At 45.6% G+C, this 25,982-nt stretch overlaps 2 protein-coding genes across 6 annotated transcripts in view; one reads left to right on the plus strand and one right to left on the minus strand.

Moving 5' to 3' along the window:
* Dnah11 (dynein axonemal heavy chain 11) overlaps positions 1-966 on the plus strand; it is a 315,059-nt gene extending 314,093 nt beyond the window's left edge. Inside the window, exon 83 of the mRNA XM_075947535.1 lies at positions 701-966. Coding sequence (XP_075803650.1) covers positions 701-966 — 266 coding nt within the window. The remainder of the gene's footprint in view (positions 1-700) is intronic.
* Positions 609-25,982, minus strand: part of Cdca7l (cell division cycle associated 7 like) — a 39,109-nt gene continuing 13,735 nt past the window's right edge. For 2 of the 5 annotated variants that reach the window (XM_075947536.1, XM_075947540.1), the window contains exons 2-10: positions 18,081-18,215; positions 13,726-13,857; positions 7,100-7,453; positions 5,621-5,692; positions 5,350-5,517; positions 4,435-4,560; positions 3,570-3,719; positions 2,265-2,401; positions 609-1,858 (exon numbers count right to left, since the gene is read on the minus strand). In XM_075947536.1, coding sequence (XP_075803651.1) covers positions 1,840-1,858; positions 2,265-2,401; positions 3,570-3,719; positions 4,435-4,560; positions 5,350-5,517; positions 5,621-5,692; positions 7,100-7,453; positions 13,726-13,857; positions 18,081-18,215 — 1,293 coding nt within the window. In that variant the 3' untranslated portion in view covers positions 609-1,839. The remainder of the gene's footprint in view (positions 1,859-2,264; positions 2,402-3,569; positions 3,720-4,434; positions 4,561-5,349; positions 5,518-5,620; positions 5,693-7,099; positions 7,454-13,725; positions 13,858-18,080; positions 18,216-25,982) is intronic. The other 3 variants (XM_075947537.1, XM_075947539.1, XM_075947538.1) reach the window with 3 other exon arrangements.

Here is a 25,982-nt window from a genome sequence, read left to right on the forward strand (position 1 = left end):
GAAACTTATATCCTGCATGTAATTCACAGTATTTTGCTTTTCACTACCATCAATTCAAAAATCAACCCTCAGCTTTTAAGCTTTTATTGTGTGCAGAGGTCAAAGAACATCTTTCAGGAGTTGGCAGGGTCTCTAGTGTTGTCTCCTCCACACTGGGCACTCCAGGAGAATTAGCCTGCAAGACTGATTTTTCTTATCCATCTCCCATATCTGACGTAGGAATGCTGGCATTACAGGTGTGTATTTCCACACCTGGCTTTCTCTATGGGTTTTGGGATCAAACTCAGGGGGCCAACGCCTTACCTTTCACCCACAGAGCCATGTCACGGAGATGTCACCAAGCCCTTGATGCTGTGTGTCTATCTGTGCATTTATGCTGCAGGAGCACACACACAGGGAAGCCAAAGACACAGTACAGATATTTCAAGGGTAGGCAGTGAGTGACCTGGACTTTCAAATTAGTTTAGCGCAGTGGTAAAGAAGGTTACAAAGTTGTGTTTCTCATACTTTCTAGTTTACTATAAAGGGTCTGGATTTGTACAAAATTTGATCTTATAAAATCGCTAACCCATTAAACATCTCGGCTATATAATGACGTTACCGATAGGTGACAAGGTGATAAAAGTAGGTTTATTGCATCAAACAATTAGAGCATTGGTACCAACATACCACAGTTACACAGCTGCTGTTTCTGCTACAGGTGCCAGATGGGACACGCAGTCAGGAGTCCTCGCGGATGCCCGCCTTAAGGAGTTAACATCCACAATGCCCGTTATCTTTGCCAAAGCCATAACCGTGGACAGACAGGAAACTAAGCACACCTATGAGTGCCCCGTTTACAAAACCAAAGCCAGAGGCCTCACCTACGTCTGGACGTTCAGGCTAAGGAGCAGAGAAAAGCTGGCCAAGTGGGTGCTGGCAGGCGTGGCCTTGCTGCTGGAAGCACAGACGGCCTTGGCACTGTGACCGACGTCTCCCCGCGTTAGCCAGAACACAGCGACATGTCTTAGTCACAGGGGTGTGCACTCTGTTACAGCCTTGTTCTTGTATTACACACACGCGCGCACAGACACACACAAAAAACACTAAACATCTATCTGGGATATATACTTGTTGATTTTAGCTTCCTCCACCACACCCATACAAAACACCATGGCTTATCTCTTATGGTTCCCCAAGTCTCAAAAACAAGGCAGTAAGGGTTCTATAAAAAAACAAAATCTCTAAAAAACGTAAAAACATAGAAGCAGCAGGCTCCAGGCAGGTCCTGAAGGAAGAGGCAAGCATCCTGAGGCCTCCAGTGTCTATACCTTGGTCCGTTTTTTGTTGTCTTTTAATAAAAAGGACAGTTACTCACAGTGTGTGGTAAATTGCACTTGATTATTTAGAGGAACATTCTTCAATGTAAATTTCTAAGGACCCAGAATTCAGTATCTACAGCAAGATGAACTATTAGGTTTGAGCTACGGTCACTGCAGCGGCAACAGCCTTCGTAAGAGGAGTAGCCGGGGTGACTTGGAGAGCTGAACATCAAAGGCCAGAGCATCTTCTTCGTAACTTACCTGAGCCTTAGCTCTGCCCCATTTAAATTGTGCTTTTAAATCTTCAGCAGATATTTCTAGTACAGGTCTGTGCAGATATGTATACAGATTTCTCTGCTCTACTATTTTCCTGAGAAATCTTTTTAAGCATATAAACATTTTTAAAAACATAGTATTAGAAACAGTAAATTGTAGGAAACAAGCTTCTGTGGGTTCAGCTGGAAGGCCAGGAACAAACGGCACACATCTCCAGCGGGACTCTGTGCAGTCCAGCGTTCCTTCTCCTCTCATTTGCCTCCTACAGCTGCTTCTGTAAGCTGAGTGAAAGAAGGAGAAGCGTGCGTAAGGAGCTGGCCGGGAGCAAGCAGGAAGCAGCATCCCAGCTCCAGTGGTTCCTGCACTCGCGCGCCCTGAGCACAGAATGCCAAGCGTTCAGCTGGCCTCCTCACTTCCCAGCGCACACCATCCTCATGACGCCCTGCCCTTCAGGCTGTGGAGACTGTGTTATTCCACAGAGAGTTCTCACGCCATTAGTTTTGTACCATGAGTGGAAATGGTCTGAACCACTGTGGACTTGAGTACTTTATATCAACAGAGGAATTCTCTAGATCTGAGCCTCTCCTGCACAAAGGGATAGAACTCAAGGTGATTTCTACATATTAGTGGAGAGGAATACCAGGGCCTCCGGGGTCCCAACACACTTTCCCGTTACTGGAGACTTACCTCTCCAGGTACTCCTTGACATTATTATAGCCGTAAAACTTGGCTAGATGAATGAGAATTCCAGTGGCACAGCGGCCATCTCGTTTCCGGCAGTAACTGCAATTGCAGATCCCACGGCAGGGAGGACACGTCCACTCCTAGGAGACAGAAGAGAGATTGTTCCTTTTCTCCACATTCTGCCCAGGAGACCCGAGTCAAGCCTCTCCTCCAGCCACTAATACATGGTATCTTTCAGTCAGAGTGTAGGAGAGGCTGCACAAGGACACAGCAAGAATGACCTCCCCACGTCAGAGAAACAAGGAGACATTTGTTCTAAACACGACCATACACCACTGACAGGGAGCTATTAAAAAAACTAAGTTGGCTTCTATGTTCGGGTCCTATGTGATTCACAGGTCACACACCGGCTGTGATTTCTAGTACAGGTTTGGCACAAGATCAAGGTGAGAATTCTAGCTCTCCTGATGTGTATGTCACCTTGATGTTAAATCACTTAATCAAAACATCTAGAAACTGGGGACAGCATGTATACCCATGATGCGGCAGAAGAGGCCATAAAGTGAGGTGGCAGAACAGACCTCAGAGTGGCAATGCCCGGGTTCAAAGCAGCACTTAGAAGCCTTGACAGTGTAGAAATGACAGAACAAACACCCAACTCAAAAGGTAAAATGGGGCTGCGGAGAAGAGCTCAGTTGGTGGGGAGGGCGAAGTGCAATCTCCAGAACCTACACGCTAATGTCGGGTAAGGCAGCGTACACTGGGCAGGCAGAGGTGAGAGGATCTTTGGCTGGGCAGCCTGACTGCTGAGCCCGAAGCTAGTGAGACACTCTGCGGATGATGTTCTCGATAACGACAACCGAGGTTGCCCTCTGGCCTCTGCAACCCAGTGCACACTCATGCAGGTGTGCCTTGTATCTCTGTTACACAAGGTACTAGCGATAAATGATGGTAGCAGGTATGAGACAAGGAGACATTCAGCACAGTTCTGGGTAGCAGGATGCACTAAACTGTGACTTGCCCCCTGGACAGGCCAAGACAAATGAGTGAAATCACTGTGCTAAAGGGAAGGAACCTACTGAAGTAAACCCTGGCGTGGCCAACAGAAAGCCCTGCAGGACCTGTCCACCCAAGCTGTCAATCATCTCATCTTGTTCTCTTTCCAGGAGGCAGCAGGGTACTTCAACTGCCTCACAGTCTTAAGCTGCAGGGGGGAGAGTGGAGTGAGGAGCACTGTGGGGGCCCCAGGCTTGCTTCTCTTCATTTATAACACACACACACACACACACACACACACACTGCTCCTACCGGATCCAGCAACGCTGTCCGCACATCCTCTCCGTAGCGATTCCGCAGGCACGGCCCACAGAACTGTCCCCGCACACCGCCACAGCCCTGGTTCCGACACACTGTCTTGGTATCGATGGTCTTCTGCCGGCACTGATGGCAGGTGTTACCCTACGGGAAAGCAACAGAGGTGGATGTGGGATTCACGGTGACACTCATTCAGATACTGTCACCCATGCCCAGCATCTAGCAGGACTGTTACTAGAGACAAACGATGGTGACCTCCACTTTCCGTGCTTCAGTTCCAGGGTAGATGAGGCTAAGCAGGGAGCACAGGAGGAATGGAACCACCAGGAAGAGAAGAGAGACGCCCCCCACAACCAGGAGGAGCCAGGTGACCTAAGCAGCAGAGAGCCCCAGGTAGCATGAACTTGGCTCTAATCTACTGCTTTAGACCTAGAAACCATCGGTGCAAAGCCTTGCTTTGAAAGGCTGGAGTTCCATTAACATCCTACTACTTTAAATAGTGTTGAACAAACAAAAATGATGCAGAATAAGTAAATCCTCCCTGCAGGTCATCTGGAAAGAGTAACCTGGTTCATACCAACCAGAAATTCTACTTTTTTCTATGGGTACATTGCCTCCTACAGACGTTCAATAGTTAACATATAAAACATATACACATGCGTTTCTAAGCCAGGACACATACCCCAGGGAACCCTCTCCCTTGGGCAGGACCACAATGCTAGGTAGCCTGCCTTTGCCCTCACAGCTTAGAGCAAGCCTTCAGGAAGATGGCAGACAAGCAGAAGGCCTGCTGCTGTTGTTTATAAATGTGTGGGCTCCCAGGAGACTCAGTCCTGCGCTCTCTGAAGGTGATATTTACCAGAACTTTATCATAGACTTTATCCCGCACAGTTATGGCAACATTTCCCAAATCTTCTTCAGTGATGTCCTTCACGGCGCGAAAAGAAGACACGCGGTGACGTCGTCTATGTTGCTGGTATTTTACCTGCAAGGAAAACCCAGGATAACATAGCACACACATCAAAGTACTGAAAACCAGAACAAAGATCTTAAACGTGCTTAGAGATCGAAGGCTGACCATGTCTCCTTTGTCTGTGTGGTCATTTGGTGGGCTCTGGCCCCAATCCAAGTTCCCTTGGAGGGCACTTGAACTTTAAAGAAACAGGAAAATGAGCCCATGACCAAGGGAACAGCCAAGCCCACATATAGGGCAGCTCCTCAGTTTCCCCGTCTTTCCCAACAGCATTCAAAAGGGCCAGTTCCAGCAGGGTGGTGGTGGCAGACACCTTTAATCCAGGAGGATTAAACTCCTTGAAATTCAGGAGGCAGAGGCAGGCGGATCTTTGTGAACTCAAGACCAGCCTGGTCTACAAGAGCTAGTTCCAGGACAGGCTCCAAAGCTACAGAGAAACCCGGTCTTGAAAAAACAAAAAAAACCCAACAACAATAAAAAAAGGGGAGGCAGGGGTCATTCCTCAAACAAACAAGCAAGGAGGAGCTGTTGCACCTTCCATAGTGCGAAACCAAGGCTGGCAGTCAAAGCCAGCTGGGCCAGTGCTCTCCCCCAGAGCCACCCGCTCCTCCGCTCATGTTACTCAAGGACTCTCAGTAAGATCTGCAGCCCAGGGTCTCCTCAACACACACTCAGATGAACACGGTGGAATTCAGGCTCTTAGCTGCTGCAGGCCTGCTGACTCAAGACAACACAACAGCCAGCAGAGGCATAATGAACCGCTCGCGCTTAAGGGACATCTGCTTATCAGAGAGTAAATACCCCACTGACTGTCCTCCTTCTGAAGCTGGAAAGCTCTTCGGAAAGCTTGGCGGCCGAGAAGGTGAAGTTTTCCAGGGCAAACTTCTCTGGGGGCCGTGCGCTGCGGGCTGGGTTCATGCGCCTTATGACCTGTCCCTCTGAGAAGGCCCGCCGTGCTGTTCTCCTCTTCTGAAACCAAGGGCACAGACAGATGTATCTGAGTCCCCCTTAAAGAGAAAGCTACCAGTTCCTAGAGAGCAGAACTGGTCTGAGAAGTCAGAGTTCCACTTACAGAAGCTGAGGACGGGGTTCGCACAGGGAAGAAATCTGGCACCGAGTTCAGTTCTGCCAACAACTGAGCGAGCTAAGGTTAGAAAGAAAGGGGGTGTGATGTCAGTCAAGGAGACAGGTCTGAAATCAACACCTCTCCGCATCATCTCAGTAACTGTAAGATTTCACCTCCTGAGTGAGAAGAGAACGCCATAGCTCACCTGAGCCAACACCAAGTGGAAGCTCAGATGTCAGCATGTCCAGAGAAGGGGTCAGCTTCTTTGTCAGAGCTCCCAATTCAACCAAACACTTGCTGGGCCTTGAGTGGTAGCACTTGCTATAAGCCTCGCACCCAGGGCGCAGACACAGGATCAGGAAGTCTGTGACCAGCTACAATCCCCAGACACCTACTGCCAAGCAGCCGACACTAATATGCTACCTGGGACTTTAATCAGGATTTTCAGTTTTAGATTCCCAGAAACATGACACCATTAAGAATTATCATGTATAATATAGTTCTTACTGAAATGATACAGATGGGTAGGGTACTAAAAGTTCATTTAGCCAAGCAAATTTGTCTCTAAAAAACATAAACAAAATCCCCCAAAGGGACTATGTTCTCTTATTAGGCACAGGCCTATTACACTGTGCTTTTTAAAAAGATAGCCTTTCAAACGACAGCCAGGCAGTGGAGGCGCACACCTTTAACCCCAGCACTCGGGGGGCAGAAGCAGTTGATCTCAGGAAGTTTGAAGTCAGCCTGGTCTACAAAGCAAGTTCCAGGGCAGCCAGGCCCGTTAAGCAGAAAAGGCCTGTCTCAAAAACAAAACAAAACAAACAAACAAACAAACAAAAACTCAATAAATAAATGATAAAAATAAATAGTCATCAAAAAGCTGAGTTGTGGTGCACACCTTTAATCTCAGCAATCAGAAGGCAGAGGCAGGCAGATCTCTGTGAGTTTGAAGTCAGCCTGGTCTATATAGTAGCCAGAGCTACACAGAGAAACTCTGTCTCAAAAAAACAAACAAACCAAAAATATCAAAGTGAGAAAAAAAACTACAACTGGAAGAATTCTTTGAAATCCTGTTTGTGTAAAATTAGGAGGAAAAGAATGGCGTTCAATGCTGCTACATAGAGGAATCCCAAATACATGTAGGTTAAGCTAACCAAGGTGTAGGTGAATTAGAACACCTCAGGGCCGCTAACTGCCAGCCTTTCTCCATTCTTCAGAAGTAAGTAGCTGCCCACGGCAGTTCTCCCTGGGCTCAGTAACAGCCAAGCTCCTCTTCACTTCTTTCCAGTACCTCTGCCAACTTAGTACTCAAGCCTGCTCAACCGTCGGGGGCAGCATCCTTGGAGCGGCCATAAGTATTTCTTGAGTCTTTCCATTCCCAAAGCAAAGCTCATCATTCACACCAAAGCACCCCACAGTATACCTGCCCTCCCGAGAGCACCTGTGGGGCAGCTGCCTATGGTGCAGTGCCCCGCGAGCGCTTACCATGGCCTTGTTCTCTTTGATATTCATGGCCCTTTTCAGCAGAGCATCCGAATTCTGGCTCTCAGTCCTGGAGTCATCGTCAGACTCAGAGGCAGAGTCTTCCCGTTCCTTGGCCTGTCTGCAACTTTTCTCTCTTCTGAGATCAGTCTTGCTGTCCACTAAGTGTGAGCTACTGTTATTGGGTGTTTTTGCCAGTTTTTTGGTGGGGAATTGAAAAGCTACTCGAAGACCAAAACTGCTTCTTGTGGACCTGCCTCTCCTAGGTACAGCCTCCTCTTCCTCCTCTTCTTCCTCCTCCTCCTCCTCACTCTCCACAGTGGTTTTGCCACTGTCACTCAGCTCTGACTGTACAAGCTAAGGGACAAAGAGAAATGAATGACAAAGAAGAATGAAGACAGTTGTCGCCACCCACCAAACTATTCTAGGCAGGAATACAGGTCAGTGGGAGAAAATTAATCAACACATGTATGGGGCCCTGAGTTCAATCCCCAGCACTAAAAACACACACAAAAAAATTACTCTGATATTGCAGCAAAAAGTGTTTCCTTCCACTAACACCCTCTGAACAATCCAGCTGAACACACATGAAGTTTGCTAATGAACACATCAGAGCACAGGCAATTTACTTTGGAACCGCGTGCCTGCATACCCTCTGACACACTGTGCCATTAGGGAACCAGGCCGGAAGTAGGGATCCTCTGCAGCCAAGGAACAAGCTGGAACATATCAAGTCCAGCAGAATGAGGCACAGCTAAGGAAAATGGTGTGTGTCAAAGAAGCGTTATCAACAGAGAAAGACAGGGGTGAAGACAGGCCCGTCCAAACAGCAAGAAAGGCATGCGACCTCAGTGGACTCAGGATAGAAACAGGTGAGAGGAAAAGTCAATCCTGGGGCAGCCCGAAGACCAGATACGAGGGTGGACCGGGGGACGTCCTCCTCAGGGCATGATGGGCCCTCCCTTCCCTGTACCACGCCACAGTGGGCTGCAGTGAAAGCAGACAACTCCACAGGCTGTGGCAGACAATTCCTCAGCACAAAGTCTCCCCACAAACCAGAAAGTCTGGGGAGTCACACCTACAGTCTATGACCTGGCCTGGTCTTAGAGGACCAATCACTTTAAACAGAAGGCAGTAATGAAGTAATGTCACCAGGTGACAGTGCGGGGCCTCTGAGAACTGAAGACTCTGAGAAATGATAGAGAGAGGTTTAAATATTCAATCCAAAGTTTCTTTGAAATTTTTCTTGAATGGCTCCCCAAAATGATCCCCAATCTGAGTTGGCCCGTAGGAGAAATAAGAGATGAAGAAACATGCCTAAAGTCAGCACTGTGGCTGCGCTTGCCTTGCACCGGGCAGCTCCATGGACTGCAAGGGTACACAGCTAGCGTGTATGCAGTGGGAGGCCAGGCACAGGCAGCAATGCTCCCGGCTGGATGGTGGGAACCCATTCTCCCCCTTGCTCTTTTTGGCTTCTGGGCCTTGGTGAGCAGTTTGGCTCCACCACGTGTTCCCGGCTCACTTGGCAGACACAAAGCCACAGAGCTAACTGGTGATGCATTGAAACCTTCCAACCATGAGCCACACAGTAAACCTTTTCTCTCTAAGTTAATCCTTGGGTATTTTAGTGACAGAAAGCCAATAGCACTTTTCCTCAATGCATTCCCTACTCAAGTTTGTGAGTGGGCCTACACTGAGTTCCACTAGCAGTGATGTATACGGGGTGTGATATAAGTAGAGTCTACAGAGGGAGCTTGGGGAACAATTTACTTTCCCTCCTTAGAAACCTAAACGCCTTGACTAACCAGGTATCACTGAGCTCAAAAACAGTAGTTAAAGAAGTCACTTAGAGGGGAAACCATCACGTTTTGAGAGAGTTTAAGTGTCTTGCTGGTGAAAATCTGAAGCATCTGTGAAAATCGAGGGCAGAGCAGGGTGTCTGAGCTGGTACACTTACCATGCAGGAGGTGGCCAACGGCCAAGACTTACAGTCCTAAAATTTGCCCGAGGAAAGGACAGGGATAGAGAAAGACACCATTAGCACTGATTGTCTTTCTACAGGTTGTGTGTTAAAGGTTGTGTAAGAGCTGGTAACATCCAATAGGCATAAACTAACCTCACCTTACCAGCAAAGAAGGAAGTGGTATATTTATTTTCAGATAAATATTCCATTATTCAGTTAGCATTAAACACTAATGCTTTAAAAAAAATTCTACCTAATTTCTACAAATCAGTTAAAATATAAATTCTAAAAATTAAAAAGAAAGGCTTACTGCTGTGTGATTCTTGGGACCGGAACCTAAGATTCAAAGGACACATCAATGAAAACAAGGGCTAACTCCTCCTAAAAGTGTAGTTAGTACACTAACTTTACCCGTGTTTCACAAACACATGGCAATCATATGAAGGGAGACTAGATCAAAGCATGCAGGGGTTCTGATGGAACAAGTCCTTCTGTGTATCCGTTGCTTTATTGGTTGATGAATCAAGCTTCTTTGGCCTACGGCAGGGCAGAATAAACTCAGGCAGGAAATCCAGACAGAGATAAAGGGAGAAGACTAAGAAGAGTCAGCAAGACACCACGTAGCTGCTGAAGGAGAGAGATGCCGGAAAACCTTACCGGTAGGCCACAGCCTCGTGGTGATATATAGATTAACAGAAATGGGTTAATTAAAGACATAAGAGTTAGCCAGGAATATGCCTAAGGTATTGGTCAAACAGTGTTGTAATTAATGCAGTTTCTGTGTGATTATTTCAGGTCTTGGGGTCAAGAAAGGAATGAGCACCTACAAACGGTGTGCCTACAAGAGGCAACTACATCCACACAAAAACAGAGCTTGAGAAGGAATTCTAGACACAAAACAATGAAGTTAAGCTCAGCTTCTTGGTAGCTGCATTTTTTCAGATTGACTCTTATTTGCTGGTGGCTTTTTAAGAGACGTCTTCCTGACTTAGTGTTAGCAGAAAAAAAAAAAAAACATGGCTTCTTTAAGATGCCACTTCCTGGTTCGTGCTGGTAGAAGGAACTCTGGCTCCTTCAGGAGGTCCTGCACTTAAATGCGGCCTGTGAGCAGCTTGTTACAAACTGCTTGATGGTGTGACTCAGACCTGCTGAGTCCCTGGTGGTGAGCATGGCTCCTACCTGGCAGTTCTGGAGCTGGGGGCAAACACACCTCCTCCTATTGAAAGACTGAGAGAGACGGAGCCAGCATCCAGGGCTGCTGCAACCATACTGCTTACCATTTTACAGTGCTCCTTGCCAGAAAAGGATTTCAGATACACTATAAAGACAGATTCAGACAAAAATAAACCTCTGAATGGGACACAGTGTGTTTTAAAAAATGTTCATAGACTTGGGAGAGAGAAGAAAGAGTACAGTTAATAAAAAATAGTTTTAAAAACTAAAGCAATGTCTTTTTTTTCTGTTTTTTTTTATTTATTAAAGATTTCTGCCTCCTCTCCTCCACCGTCTCCCATATCCCCTCCCCTCCCCCAATCAAGTCCCCCTCCCTCATCAGCCCGAAGAGCAGTCCGGGTTCCCTGCCTTGTGGGAAGTCCAAGGACCTCCCACCTCCTTACGGGTCTAGTAAGGTGAGCATCCAAACTGCCTAGGCTCCCACAAAGCCAGTATGTGCAGTAGGATCAAAACCCAGTGTCATTGATCTTGACTTCTCAGCAGACTGGAACACCGGACTGAAATCCCAAGGTCCAAATCAGGAGCAGAAGGAGAGAGAGCATGAGCAAGGAACTCAGGACCGCGAGGGGTGCACCCACATACTGAGACATTGGGGATGTTCTATTGGGAACTCAACAAGGCCAGCTGGACTGGGTCTGAAAAAGCCTGGGATAAAACCGGACTCGCTGAACATAGCGGACAATAAAGCAATGTCTTTAAAGAGACAGTAAGAGTAATATAAGAGTACAGAGAGACATGGATAAGGAGTAAAGAAAATAAGCCACGTAAAAATGGAATATACACAGAAAGTCTGGATTATGTATATAACTGTTTTCTTAAAAACTTTTCAACTGCAGAGAGACATTTGATTCTGGGGGCTGCTAAGCTAAACCAACATATATTTTAAAGGTATCTTGACTTCAAAATTTGAGTCTAAAGAAATGTTACTTTAGAAAAGAGGTTCTGCTTTTGTTTCCACAGATGGGTTCCCTCCAGGCTAATGTGATTTGATGGAACAAGAACCCCCAAAAAAGTCTCCATAAACCCCTAAAAGCACTTCACCCAACAAACAACAGAAAATAGTTTGGAAAAAAAAACATGCCCAAATTTCCAAAATAATTGTCTCTAAATGTTTGTTTTCATTTAAAAGGGGTTGATTATAAGTGATTAATGGTCACAGTCAATTTTTAAATAACAAATAAATAAGGAAGATTATGATATAGAGATGAATATTTTGCACTGGTATGGATCTTGGTCTATTGATACAAATTTATGGTCAATTTTGTTATATGTACTTCTGTTCTTGTTTAAGATATTATGCTTAGTTCATTTAAAAATGTAATGTATAATTAAAATTGCAGATTAATAGTCATTTATAATAGTCAAACTTGCAGTCATGATAGTTAGGTTTTATACATGTGCACAGATATATTTCAGTGATACAGATAATCTTCCACACTTCAAAGACCTACAGAATATGGCATTTAAAAGGTTAAAAAACAGACTTTTCTCGGCAGGCATGTCTGCTCCTGGCAGTACCAATTACTTCAGAGAAGTTGATGGGCATTGAAGAAACTCGTTACAGAATTTGCCTTCAATGTGACAAGGCTAGCCATTTTGGGCAAGAAACTGCCCTTGCCTGGACTGCTTGATGGTATGCTGTATGAACTGGACATACAGGACACAGAGAGAAATGACTGCTAAACTTGCCTAAAGAAGATGAGACAGTCCTTCAGGGTTCCTGCTTCATAAAAGAGTATGCCAGGCATTTACAGAAAAAAAAAAGTGACTGAGAAACTGCCAATATAGGCAAAACTGTCTTTCAAATTTCCTTCTTAATGGAAAAGTCTGTTGGATTCTATGGGCCTGTAGACTGAAGATGGATGCCCCAATATTACAAGAGACCTCTGGGTGACTGTCCAGGCAGCTAGAGGTCTCTGTCAATTCCAGAGTTTTGGAAGTTGCTTACAATGTACTTCCTGTTTACTTAGGTAATATTATATCCTCTGGGGCCTTTGAAGATTTGAAGATGGAGAGTTATAGTTTTCTTTAGTTATGATAAAGGATAAATTAGATATAAAGCTTTAGACTGATAAAGATAGATGATAGAGTATTTTCCTTATTTTGCCAAATGTAAATGGACTTAATATTGTCGCTATAATTCTTGCTCGATAACTGTTTTGTATATGTTAAAGTTAAAACCTTCCTTTTCAATTAGACAGAAAAGGGGAAATTATGTGGGATGTCCTGTATATGTGTTACTTTATTGGTTGATGAATAAAGCTAATTTGGCCTATGGCAGGTCAGAATAAAGTCAGGCAGGGAATCCGAAGACAGATAAAGGAAGAGAGTAGGCAGAGTCAGAGAGACGCCACGTAGTTTCCAAAAGAGAAATAATCCAGAAAACCTTACTGGTAAATCACAGCCTTGTAGCAATACATAGATTAATAGAAATGCATTAAAATAAGATGTAAGAGAGCCAGGAATATGCCTAAGCTATTGGTCAAACAGTGCTGCAATTAATATAGTTTCTGGGTGATTATTATGGGTCTGGGCAGCTGGGAAACAAACAAGCAGTCTCTGCCTAAAGGGTTGGTTCTTCAACCTTTTTTTTTTAATTTTACAAACCTAAAACTATTCCAATAAAATACTAAATATGGTCTAACACAGTGGTTCAGGCCTGGAATCCCAGTACCTGAGATGTTTATGCAGAAGAAATGCTATGCGTTTAAGGCCAACCTAGACTGTGGTGCGAGATCTTGTTTCAAAAACACTACCACCAACATCAATAGCAAAGTGGTGATTTAAAATGACCTATGACCGAAATACTGGTGTGTGAAAACTAACTGGCCTCAATAAAAAGAATAAAAGAAAGAGACCTCCAGGAAGCCTTTCCATAATGCAGAAGCAGGAGACTCCCCAGGACCCTGACAGACCCGAGCCATCCTTATAGTTAGCAGAATCCACACCAGGAGGCGTGGCCTCTCCCACTTTGCTCCATTACCCTGTTTTTGCCAAATTAGCTTCTAGCTTAAGAATATAACATCACACACTATAAGAGACATCCTGAGTGAACATGCTACACAGACTTAATAGATAAAATAAGCTGAAGATGAATTCTAGATAAACTGGGTAAGACCATGAAGGCCACCAAGGGGTAGAGGGAGGATTTTCTCCGGAGAAGAGTGTACCGTGAACCAGGCAGGACCAGTTCTACAGCAGTGATTTTTAATTTGTTTGGTTTCTACTACGAAAAATAGAATAAAATAAAAAATACGATTTTTTTATTTGTAAGGTAACATGTCAGGGTAAAAGGAAAACTCAAAGCAGGACTAGAACATTGCAGCCCACCCCTTCGTGGAGACAGGACTAGAACATTACATCCCACCCCTTCGTGGAGACAGCACTAGGAACATTAGAGCCCACCCCTTTGTGGCAAGAGGACTGCAGTTACCTCTGGGTCACTGCTTACATTCAGCTCACTCTCTGTAAATCCTTCAAACTCTTCAGCATCTGAATCCGTGTCCTCTATGAAGATTCTCCTCAACTCTTCAGTAAGGTATTTGGAATGGAAGCACACATCCTGCTAAATTAAAAACGCACAGTAAAGCGAGACATGGTGACACAGGCCCAGTACTCTGGGAGGGTACTGGGATAGAGGCTGAGGCAGGATTCACACCCTGAACTACATGGTGAGACACTATCTCAAAAATCAACTACCAAACACATTCACAAAGAGACAGGAAAAAAACAGTGGTTGCTGGGCAGGACTTACTGTCGAATGGGCAAGACTTTCTATTGGGTCAGAATGTTCTGGAGTTTGGTAGCCGGGACAGCTGCAGACAATATACATTATGTTTAATGCTACTTAAAATGTTTACAATGACATATTATACAGGATGTGTATTTTACTACAACCACAATAAACAGCACACGTTTTCTAAACCTTACAGAAACGAAGACTTGCAAACAAGAAAATCTCAATCAGTATAGTGTCTTGGTCACTCCTGCCCTGAGAGGGAGTATTGGTGGAATTCAATCTTCTGGCCCAGCCACCAAAACCAGGCTGTTGGCCTTCACAGAAACTTGTAGAAAGTGGACACCTACTTGCTAGCTTTCCTCCTTGTAGCTATCTGGATACTCTCCAGTGGATAAATTTACATCCCCTTCTAATACAGTGGTGGGTTTCTCCACAGGAGGGTGCCAAAGCCCTTACACCCCTCACCCATGGCTAGAAATTGGACTTGCTCCATTCCAATGACACAAGCATGGGGGACTAATGGAAATCTCTACCCCTCTCACCCTGGGCTCCTCTCTTGCAAGACTGAGCAAAGGCATTTTCTAATAATGATTTTTATTTTCTTTGGAAATACTACAGAGAGGGAAAGAAGTCTAGTTCTCCTAAGTGTCTGAAAGAAAGACAGGAAGAATGGCAGACTCAAAAGGAGACCGCCATTTGGCTTCCTGCAAGGTTAAACACTGCACCAGGACTATGGTCCCTGTCCCAAAACGCAGCAAGGCAGTGAGTGACCCCTCCTAGCACCACGTTTGCTTGGCACTTCTTAGTTCATTGCTGCCTTTCTCTAGCTTTAATTATGCACTTCTTCAGACTCAGATATCTTTGGGGGGAAAAGGTAAGATAGAAATATATAATAGCGGGAAAACTTACAGGTAGTGGAGAAAGAAATGCCTACAGCTAGCGCTCTGAGCTTAAGAAAGTCTCCTATAAATTATGGTTAATTGGAATGCGTTTGCTAAATTGCTTCCTTTGTTGTTAGCTGCAGCTACAAAAAAGAGAAAGAAAAGAAGTAGTTCCTTCATGAGAAGTCACACTGCGTTTAAGGGAGGGAGCCGGAGTCAGCTACACACACGGCGCAGGCTGATGCCCTTCCTCTCAGCTGGATAAAATGACCCACAGGGTGAGGGTCTGGGGCTGAAATTAATAAAAGAACAAGCGTGGGGCTGGAGAGGCCACAGTGGTTCAGAGGGCTCAATGTTTGCGCAGGGGATGCAGGTTCAGTTCCTAGCCCATGTGGCGGCTTCGAACCACCTCTAGCAAGTGGCACATATATCCACGTTCAAATAAACACTCCTACACAAAATATAAAAACCAATCAAAAGAAAGAAACCAGTGCAGCCGTCTCCTGCTAAGGAGACCCTCCAAGCACCCGAGTGCGGGACACATCTGGATAACCCTGGGGGCTTTTCCCATGCACTGATCTCAAAGCAGAAACTCAACAGATGCCCCAAATCCCATACAGAGCCTGCAAGAGAATAAGCCAAGCCCCAGAGCAGTGAGTTCCAACCTTCCTACCTTCCTGGCAGTTTCTACCCTAGAGAAGGTGACCGGATCAGTCCCAACTGGATTAAAATGGCTTTGCTACAAGCTTACTGACTTCCACCTGGCTGTACAACTCTACACCACACGGCCTTCCTGCATGGTTGGGTAAAGGCTCACACAGCTCTTTGCTCTCTCAAAGTTGCTCATTATGTTGCCAAGGCAAGACCAAGGAACCAGTGTCCACTATGGTTAACACTATAAGCAGAGGAAACAGCACAGTCAACTGTCGTTCTGAAGCTCGTGGGACATGAACAAGGACTGGTCTGTGTACCAACTGTACCCAGTCAACACCCATGGGTGATGCAGAATGCTGCACACTTGAAATGAGATCAAAGGGACAGCCTAACTGAAGGTCAGGGCCAGGGAAGCTAAAAGCACAGTGCAAGTATGGTTTCTTATCTGAGGAGTCAGACAGGCTCACGAGTCCTCAGAGGCAGACATAAACATTCTATCACAGTAGGGAGGACCTGCAGACAGAAGGGAAGGCAGCCAGCATCTGTGCTGTGCACAAGAGGTAAGAGAAAGTGCCAGGGAGGAGTCGCCTGGACAGAGGTGGCCTGGACTTGGAACGGGACCTTGGCGAAGTCTTCCGTGTCCCTGGGCTCAGTCTCATCTGTATGCCACCAGCCCCTGGAGTCTGGAGTAGTGCAGTATCTGTATAAAATGCGAGTGTCACACTCACAGCCAATAAAGGTTGCTAGAGTGGAGTCAGCCCTGGTGCCTGACAAAGCCAGATGCTACTATGGACATAACTGTCATAGCAGCAAAAACAACAGATGTCTATTCAGATGCCCACGTCACTGACCTGTAACATGATGGTTTAGGCACCACGCTCCTTCTCTACCTATGCACAGGGAGACTGGGGGTTCTGAATAAACTAACCTGAGCTCAGTCCTAAGAAGAGAAGGGGGTTTCACTTAAGGACCGAGTGTTAGGGCAGCTACAGAGAGCAGAGAAATGAAGGAGTGTAAGGACAGGGAAGTTTCACCAACTCCTGGGCACTGCTAGTGGGGACAGGAAATGAGGATACCCGGAGAACTGGGGCCCTCGGAAACAAGCTGGGGAGGAACTGTGCTAAGTTTTAGCTGCCCTCGGGACAGGAAGAAGTCAGGCTGCACATCAAGACCGTCCGATGAGGAAGTTCAAGACCCACCAACTATTTCAGAGAAAACAACGGCCCTTGATGGCCCTCACTGGGAGAAAGGAATTGTACCCAATCCAAGAAAAACTACCCCAAAGGTGCGAGACCAGGCCAGACAACAACCATCTCTGTACCGGGACTAAGAAACCAGTGTAGTGGTAGCAAGATAACTAGCCTTGGTGTGACTTGTGAGTCCTTGAATTCTGCAAAGAAAAATAAGAACAAAGAGAAATGCAAGGTGTGGCCTGCATCAAAAGACATCTCGTGTTAACAGAGAAAGGGACACCAAAGGAGGGTAAAGAAAGTTAGGGAGGTGGTGGCGCTCGCCTTTAATTCCAGCACTCAGGAAGTAGAATCAGGCAGGATGTCTATGAGTTCAAGGCCAGCCTAGCCTACCTACAGAGTTCCCAATCAGCCAGGAAGATACAGTGAGACAGTATAGTACATTGGTACTGACGAGAAGCATAAAGTATAAGGGTTCTGTTGTGATTCATCTGCTACTGTGGTGTAAATCTCTAGAGAGGATTAATAACTGTAAAAACTTGAAAAAAAATAGCACATGGTACCAGTTGCAACTGATTTGCTTTGATGAGATCACAGAGTACCAAACTTTGGGGACAAATATCTTATCAAATTTTCACTTTGGGACATAAAAGGGGGGGGGAGGTCCAACAGGAGACTGGAAAGGGGAAGGAGGTGGCTAATGGGTCAAAAGGCTGAGAGAAAGGAGAGTCAAATGTCAAACAAGGACCAGAGAGGCCCAAGAGCCTGGCAGGCAGGATTGGTGTTAGTGGAGGTCATGGCGACGAGACAATGAAGGTTCTTGAGTGTCACATGACCTCGGGAGAGTATGTCATGGAAGCTGAATAATCCGACTGGTCATTGTCATGCAGGTGCATATAAAACTCCAGGAATCTAGCTCTCAGAACTGTTAAATAACTCTGCCCAGGCTCCCAAAGCAGGGTATCGGAGCCTTGTGCGGACCAGTACGTGGTACCTGTATCACAGCTCACTGCTGTGGCCCTTCCCTGCCAGCTGTGTGTGTGTGGGGGGGGAGGGAGATGAACACACACTTGCCACAGCAGACAGCTGGAGGAACAGAGAAAGTGGATTTACTCATGTGGCATCCCTTCATTGACAGAACTGTTCATGGCCTCTCTTTAAAGCAACAAGCATGCAGAGGCCTCTCACCTGCTTCTGGAGCGTGAAGATAAAATTCTGAAACATGGTACCCAGCAGCTGAGCACATTGCCTACTTATGGCTGTACTGAGGTGAAGGCATGCCCAAACCCCGCCGCAGGCTTCTGTTGAAAAGAAAGACTCCTACCTGTTTCTCCAACTCCAAGGAGTCCAAACTATCACAGCTCTCTGACAGGTTTTCCATGGGAACGTCATCCTGGAAACCCACAAAGTCTTCATCATCACTGGGAGCGTTGAAGATGTCAGCTACTTCTTTGGGGATCTGTTTTGGATTCAGAACAGAAAGATGAAATGGAGGCTGCTGGGATCACTAAGCATGGAGCTGTGCCGCATCCTTTATCACAGCTGCTTGCAAGACTCCAGGAGCCCTAGGCTGAGGGCCCCTGGCAGATGAAAAGGAGACATAACCAAACCTGTTCCAGTTACATGCACCTTACCTTCTGGATAACACAAGTCATCCTAAGACAGAAGCTACTCGGCCCTAAGAAGCCAAGGGGCCCCTAGAACTCATCCTTAAGTGGATCCACTAGAAGATTCCAGGCAGGAAGCTTGGCTCAGTTATCACCCAGTGCTCCCCAGGTTTGGTTAGCCTGTGCTGGGTCACAGATGAACACTGACATGCCCAAACAGAGGCTTCCCCTTTTCCATACTTGAGGTTAGTCGGAGCAGCCATAGAATTAACCGCACACCATTAGGGACAGTCACCCCCAGAGATTCGTGTCTGGTCTATCTAACAAGCACATGTCTGCTGAGATACATATGTGCACTGTTTCCTCCCACCTTATTAAAAACAGCAAGACTGGCTCCGACAGACTCGTCATCTGATATTATGTGTCTGCGCATTTGTTCTTGCTGTTAATTCTTACTGCAGTTTGACTGCATCCTCAGAAAGTCCTTTCAAACAGCTAACCTAATCTGTGCTCTCACACTGCTTAAAGAAAGGGACAGAGAAAGTGATATGGCTGGACATAACAAAAATAAAAAACAAAGCCAGAGTCAGGAAGATAGGTATCTTATGTTTTCTTTCACTTGTGGTCCCTAAATACTTTATAAATTAAAGCCGTATATACATATATGACATGAGAAGAGAAGTCAAACTGTCAAACACAGCTAATGGGAGCAGAGGGAGACCTCAAACTTCACGACACAACTCATTGAGAGGTATTTACCACCTTTACCTTTCCAGACCTCTCTGGCGGCTGAGCTACCAGAATTCGCGCTCCAAAGAAACACAGGCAATACTTCCGGAAGTCCACATAGCAGCCACAGAGTGTGGGCCCTACAGCAGCACTCGGAGAGGCGTGATCCGTCTATTTTAGCCTCTTCCCCTTTTAACCTCTCACCAACATTTATTTTAACAAATGATTACCAGAGGAACACACCATATATGGGTTTGAAAGTCAGTGCAGGGAGCGGAGAGGCTTCAAGGCAGGAGTGAACCCATACCTGGGCAGAGAAGCCACATCTACCTCATGTCCCCTGCTTCCAGAGTTCTCATCTGTTCTGGCTGCGCCTTCACGGGCTTTACCCACTGGGAATGAAAGAACACAGTAACCGCACCACACACAGCAACCATGCGCAGGGCTTGCCCCGACTGCCGAATTCTAACTAGGATTGAAGGAAGCTGCAAAGCTTGACCTTTTAGCTAAGGACATAGACAAACATTCTACGGGAGTCTCTGGGGTTGGCAGGCCCTACAGTTTAACATAAATCAGCAATAAATAGGTCATACAGGGCCACAATTAGTTCTCTGAGAACACTGGCGAGGTGGCCTCCGTGAGCACCTACACAGCCCCCTAAGTCCCCTCTGGAAGTACGTGCTGCGCGACTGCAGTCTTTTCCTAGGGAAGCTGTAGTCATTTGCCAACGGCAATTTTTTCATTATCGGGCAGTACTTTTGTTGCTGTTATTTTCCTTCTCCGGTCCTTGCATTTCCTCTTCTTTCTGCTGCATTCCAGTACTACTCTCAGGCCCCGCCACATATGCATGTGTGCCTGCCTGCGTACGTGTGGAAGCGAGACTGAGTGCCTTCCCCAACCTCTGTTTTTTTAAGACAGGGTCTCTCATCTAACCTAAAAACCAGTGATCCCACTGACCTAGCTGACCAATGATCTTAGGAATCCTCCTGTCTCCACCTCTAAGCTGGGATTACAGATACAGCCACCACAATGCCCAGTCTTCACGGGGACTCCAGGAATCCAAGCCCAGGTCCTCATTCTCACGCAGCAAACACTCCCAATGTGCTATCCCTGCAGCTTGGTCCCTCCTTTAAAGGCTTTCGTGTTTCCATGTTTATTCCCAGCTTCCACAAGCACACCGAGCTCAGGTCCTCCCGCAGGCAAAGGAGACACTGTCCCAAAGGAGCCATCTCTCCCTGGCCCACGCTCTCTTTTACAGTATTTATATTTTTATTTCTCACCTTAGACTTTCCTAACTTTTGGCAACAACTTTCTCATTATCAGGAACTTTTTAGGTTATTTTTTCTAATCTCTCGATTTTCTTTTTTCCTTCATAATACTCCCCACTTCTGTTTCTTCTTTCTTCCAGTGAGCCTCTGCCCTGTGCTGCATTCGCATGCCCCTCTATGTACGTCCTTCACTCACTACTTTCACTTTTCCCTACATAACTTTAAACTTCATACCACTCTCTGTCAGTTCTGACTGCTTCGGATGGGACAGAGTGGGCGACAGTGAACGTATTATAAGCGGAAGTCTCTCTTTCTCATTATTGCTGCTACGAGAGCCTGTTGTCTCCTGCGTGGTACTGGGATAGGGACTTCACAGGGGGCTGCTCACTCTAAAGATCCCCAGACAAAATTAGACGAGAAATCCACACCAATCCACTCACAAAGCACAACATGCAAACACACAAGCAACACGAACAACAAAGGAACATGACGCCTCCAAAAAGTTGTGACTCCCCAGCCAGTGAATTCAAAGTCCTGTGGTATCAAAGTACCGATGACAAGCTCAAAAGTTCCCAACAAAGTGGCACTAACCTAAAAGACAATCTACACGGGCAAACGAATGACATAAGCCAGTCCAGGCCCTGGGAAGGCAAACTAGAAACACGAGGGAATCAGTACCAGGGGCAAGAAAGCCAGCAGTGTGCACTAAAAATGGCAGTCTCATGAGAAAGGGCAGAGACATCTTGGAAAAAATAGAAAATTACAGCAATTAAAGAGTCAATGAATCAAATACGACACAAAAGCAAAGGTTCAACCAAGCAGCAGACAGAATACCTGGGATGGAGAATGAGGTAAAAACTACACTCAGATATCAACTGCAGAAGATTAAATAAACAAGCATGATCCCAACATGAAAGAACTCTAGGATACAATCAAGGGATGAGACGTAAGACTCCGTGGGCAAGGCTGAGACTCGGTATAGAATGCGTGTCTAGTACATGGAAGGCCCTAAGCTCAATTACCCACCCTCCACACATGGGGGGGGGGGGATCCATCCATAGGGGAGAAAGAAGTAAAGGCATAGAAAATGGTTGATGAAATTAACAACATCAAAATTTCTAAATCCAGGGAAAGGGTCTTGAATTTTGCATACAAATGGATGGAAATAGAAAACACTATCCTGAGTGAGGTAAGCCAGACCCAAAAAGAGGAACATGGGATGTACTCACTCATATTTGGTTTCTAGCCATAAATAAAGGACATTGAGCTTATAATTCATGTTCCTAGAGAAGCTAAATAAGAAGGTGAATCCAAAGACAAACATATAGGCATCCTCCTGAATATTAACCATCATCAGGCGATGAAAGGAGACAGAGACAGAGACCCACATTGGAGCACCAGACAGAAATCTCAAGGTCCAAATCAGGAGCAGAAGGAGACGAAGCACGAGCAAGGAACTCAGGACCGCGAGGGGTGCACCCACACAGTGAGACAATGGGGATGTTCTATCGGGAACTCACCAAGGCCAGCTGGCCTGGGTCTGAAAAAGCATGGGATAAATTTGGACTAGCTGAACATAGCGGACAATGAGGAAGAATGGGAACTCAAGAACAATAGCAGTGGGTTTTTGATCCTACTGCACGTACTGGCTTTGGGAGAGCCTAGGCAGTTTGGATGCTCACCTTACTAGACCTGGATAGAGGTGGGCGGTCCTTGGGCTTCCCACAGGTCAGGGAACCCTGATTGCTGTTAGAGCAGATGAGGGAGGGTGACTTGATCGGGGGAGGGGGAGGGAAATGGGAGGCGGTGGCGGGGAGGAGGCAGAAATCCTAAATAAATAAATAAATAAAATTTAAATAGAATAAGCCTAAAGATAAATCTTTCTACACATATCATACTCAGTATTTAAAACAACAACTAAGTAAACAGCAGCATTAGAAGTTGCAGGGGATGGGGCCATCTACTCACCAGTAACATCAGCAGCCCCAAAATCAGGCGAGCAGGGGACACTTCAAGCCACGAAAGCAAGTAATTGCCAACCGAAAGAACCACACCTACCATCTAAGTGATTTTTTTTTCTAAGACAGGGTTTCTGATGTGGAGTCTCCTCTGTGTGATGTGATTACCATTTATGAATAAAGAAACTTCCTTGGCCTATTGATAGGGCAGAACTTAGGTAGGCGGGGAAGACAGAACTGAATGCTGGAGGAAGAAGGCAGAGTCAGACATGCCAAATCTTTGCCAGTTGGCCACGACCTTGTGGCGATATACAGATTAACAGAAATGGGTTAAATTAATATGAGTTAGCCAATAAGAAGCTAGAGCTAATGGGCCAAGCAGTAATTTAATTAATACAGTTTCTGTGTGGTTATTTCGGTTCTGGGTGGCCAGGACGAACAAGTGGCCTTCCTCCAACAGGTTTCGCTATAGCTTTGGAGCCTGTCCTGGAACTCGCTCTGTAGACCAGGCTGGCCTCGAACAAATATCCACCTGTCTCTGCCTCTCAAGTAGTGGGATTAAAGGAGTGCGCCACCACTATCTGGCCCTAAGTAATCTTTCAATGAAACAAAGATAATCAAGGCAAGCACAAATTGACAGTTCATGACCAAGCTAACACTGCATTAAATGCTTAGAGGAATATCAAACACATTGTCAATCATGAGAACACAGAAAAGAATAAATTTCATGAGAACAGATGAACAAAGGAAAGCTAAAAGAGAAATTATACCAAACATAGTAAACCAAGGAGGGTGGCGGGGTGGGGAAGAGAGCAAATCATAACCCAACCAAGGAGAAAGACAACTGACAACATTATGGGAATTAGCAAACCTCTCCCAATAAAATCTAAACAGAAACAGTCTTAACTCACAACTAAAAAGGCAACGTACTGGCTGAGCAAATTAAAAAATACGTTCCAAATGTCTCCAAGAAACACAAATCATTGGAAACAAACAACAAAACAAAATAAACAAAACACGATCTGAGAGTCAGATGACTTCTGTATTAAATGGACGAAAGCTGAAAATGATGTAGCATAACTGTTGCTTTATCCGATAAAGGGGACTTCAAACCACAGAGAAGACAAAGGGAGCCACCACATGTTAACAATGGCCGCACAATTCATTAGGATGTAACAACAGTAGATATGCAGATGAACCACACATCAGGCCGTGAATATCCAGCATATGAAAAGACACAATACAGACGATTCCCATCCCCTCTCATCTAGTAACGACACGTTATCCCAACAGATGCTTCAGCTACACTGCACCGGAGAGCAAACAGGTTAACAGACACCTGGAATGTCCCATCCAACAGATACAGAATACTCACTGCACAACAAAACCATCCCTAAAACAGAGCGCATTCGAGACCACAAAGTCAATCTCAACAAATACAAATGTCTGAATTATGTCCTGTGCAGACTAAAATAATGTTACATAAACTCAAATATGTATATGACATCTAGTCACAAAGTGGGCTCTTTGAAAAAAAAGAATTTTTTTTTTTTGATTTTTCGAGACAGGGTTTCTCTGTAGCTTTTGGAGCCTGTCCTGGAACTAGCTCTTGTAGACCAGGCTGGCCTCGAACTCACAGAGATCCGCCTGCCTCTGCCTCCCGAGTGCTGGGATTAAAGGTGTGCGCCACCACCGCCCGGCTGAAAAAAAAGAATTTTAAATAGGATTGGTGAACTCTGTGTTAAACTAACAACAACAAAGATCCAAATCAATAAGATCAAAGACAAAAGGGGGGAAAATTACAATAGATTCCAATAAAATTCAGGGGATCTTTAGAAAATATCTTTAAAAGTTGTAGTCTAAAAAAACTAGATAATGTAGAATTCTAATAGATAAATCCGTAGCTACATCTGACCAGCCATTAGGAGGATAAAACCATTTAAACCCACATCACACAACGAAAACGAAACAGAGCAGTAAACGCCCAAGAGAAGCCCTAGATCTGACTGACTTCTTAGAGACGGATCAACACCAATGCTCACCTTTCCCACAACAGGAGGTGAAGGAGTATGACGAGACTCACTCTATGAAGCCAACTGTATCTTGATAAGGACATACAACAAACAGATCAATACACTTATTGAACACAGACACAATTCTCAATAAAATTCGTACAAACCAAATTCACGAATAAGGGATCAACAAGTAGGGCGCTCATAGAGCACAGAGGTGAGCTTACTATTCTTTTACTAAATGGACACGGTATTAAACTGAATACACATCTCTGCCACTGCAGATTAGTGTAACTAGTCAATAAAGACTTCCACAACCTTAAAGTGTAGACAGTAACTGTCTGAGGCAGTGGTTCTCAACCTGTGGGTCACGACTCCTTTCGGGGTCACAGATCAAATATCCTGCTATCAGATATTTACATTACAATTCACAATAGCAGCAAAATTACAGTTATGGAGTAGGACCAAAGCATCGTAGCGCTAGGGAGGTGGGAAAGCACTGGTCTAAGGTGTGCTTGGCCATAAACAGAACTGTCTACATCTGTATTAGTTCCTTCTCGGCTGCTGTGATAAGATACCAGGACCATGATCTATTGGGAGCTCACCAAGGCCAGCTGGACTGTGACTGAAAAAGCAGGGGATAAAACCTGACTCTCTGAATATGGCGGACAATGAGGGCTGCTGAGAAGCCAAGGACAATGGCACTGGGTTTTGATCCTACTTCATGTTCTGGCTTCGTGGGAGCCTAGCCAGTTTGGATGTTCACCTTCCTAGACCAGGATGGAGGGGGGAGGACTTTGGACTTTCCACAGGGCAGGGAACCCTGACTGCTCTTCAGACTTGAGAGGGAGGGGGAGAGGAGTGGGGGGAGAGGGAGAGGAGTGGGGGGAGGAGTGGGAGGCTGGGAGGAGGCGGAAATTGTTTTTCTCTCAATAAAAAAAAAAAAAAGATACCAGGACCAAATGTGACTTTAAAAACAAAAATATTCACTTAGACTTACGGAAAAGTCCAAAACGGCAGGGGAGACATGGCAGCAGGTAACCTGGGCAGGAAGCTAAGCAATCACAGCCTCAACCAAAGCACAAGGCAGAGAGACAGAACAGGAAGAGAGGTGAGGCTAAAAACTAGAATCTGTAAGAACTCCAAAAAGCCAAATTATCTAATCAATAAATGGGATAATGAACTGGATAGTTCTCAAAAGAGCAAATACAGAGAGCTGGGGATCTGAAGACCTGCTTAACTGTTAACATCCTTAGACAAGAAGGAAACTTGACCAGGTGGTGGTGGTGTGCGCCTTTAATCCCAGCACTCAAGAGGCAGAGGCAGGCGGATCTCTGTGAGTTCAAGGCCAGCCTGGTCTACAAGAGTGAATTCTAGGACAGGCTCCAAAGCCACAGAGAAACCCTGTCTCAAAACCACCCCTCCCCCCAAAAAAAGGAAAGGGAAGGGAGAAAGAAGGAAAGAAAGGTCAACTCAAACAGCTTTAAAATTCTGTCTTACCTCAGTCAGAAGGGCATCAAGAAAGCTGGAGAGGGTGTGGGCAAGAGGACTAACCCTTACTCATTGCTGGTGGGAATGCAATCTGCACCAGCCACCATGGGAATCGGCATGGCGGTGCCTCAAAATCATAGAAATGGAGATAGCCCCTGGGT

The sequence above is a fragment of the Microtus pennsylvanicus genome, chromosome 14, assembly GCF_037038515.1.
Source record: "Microtus pennsylvanicus isolate mMicPen1 chromosome 14, mMicPen1.hap1, whole genome shotgun sequence".
NCBI lineage: Eukaryota > Metazoa > Chordata > Mammalia > Rodentia > Cricetidae > Microtus > Microtus pennsylvanicus.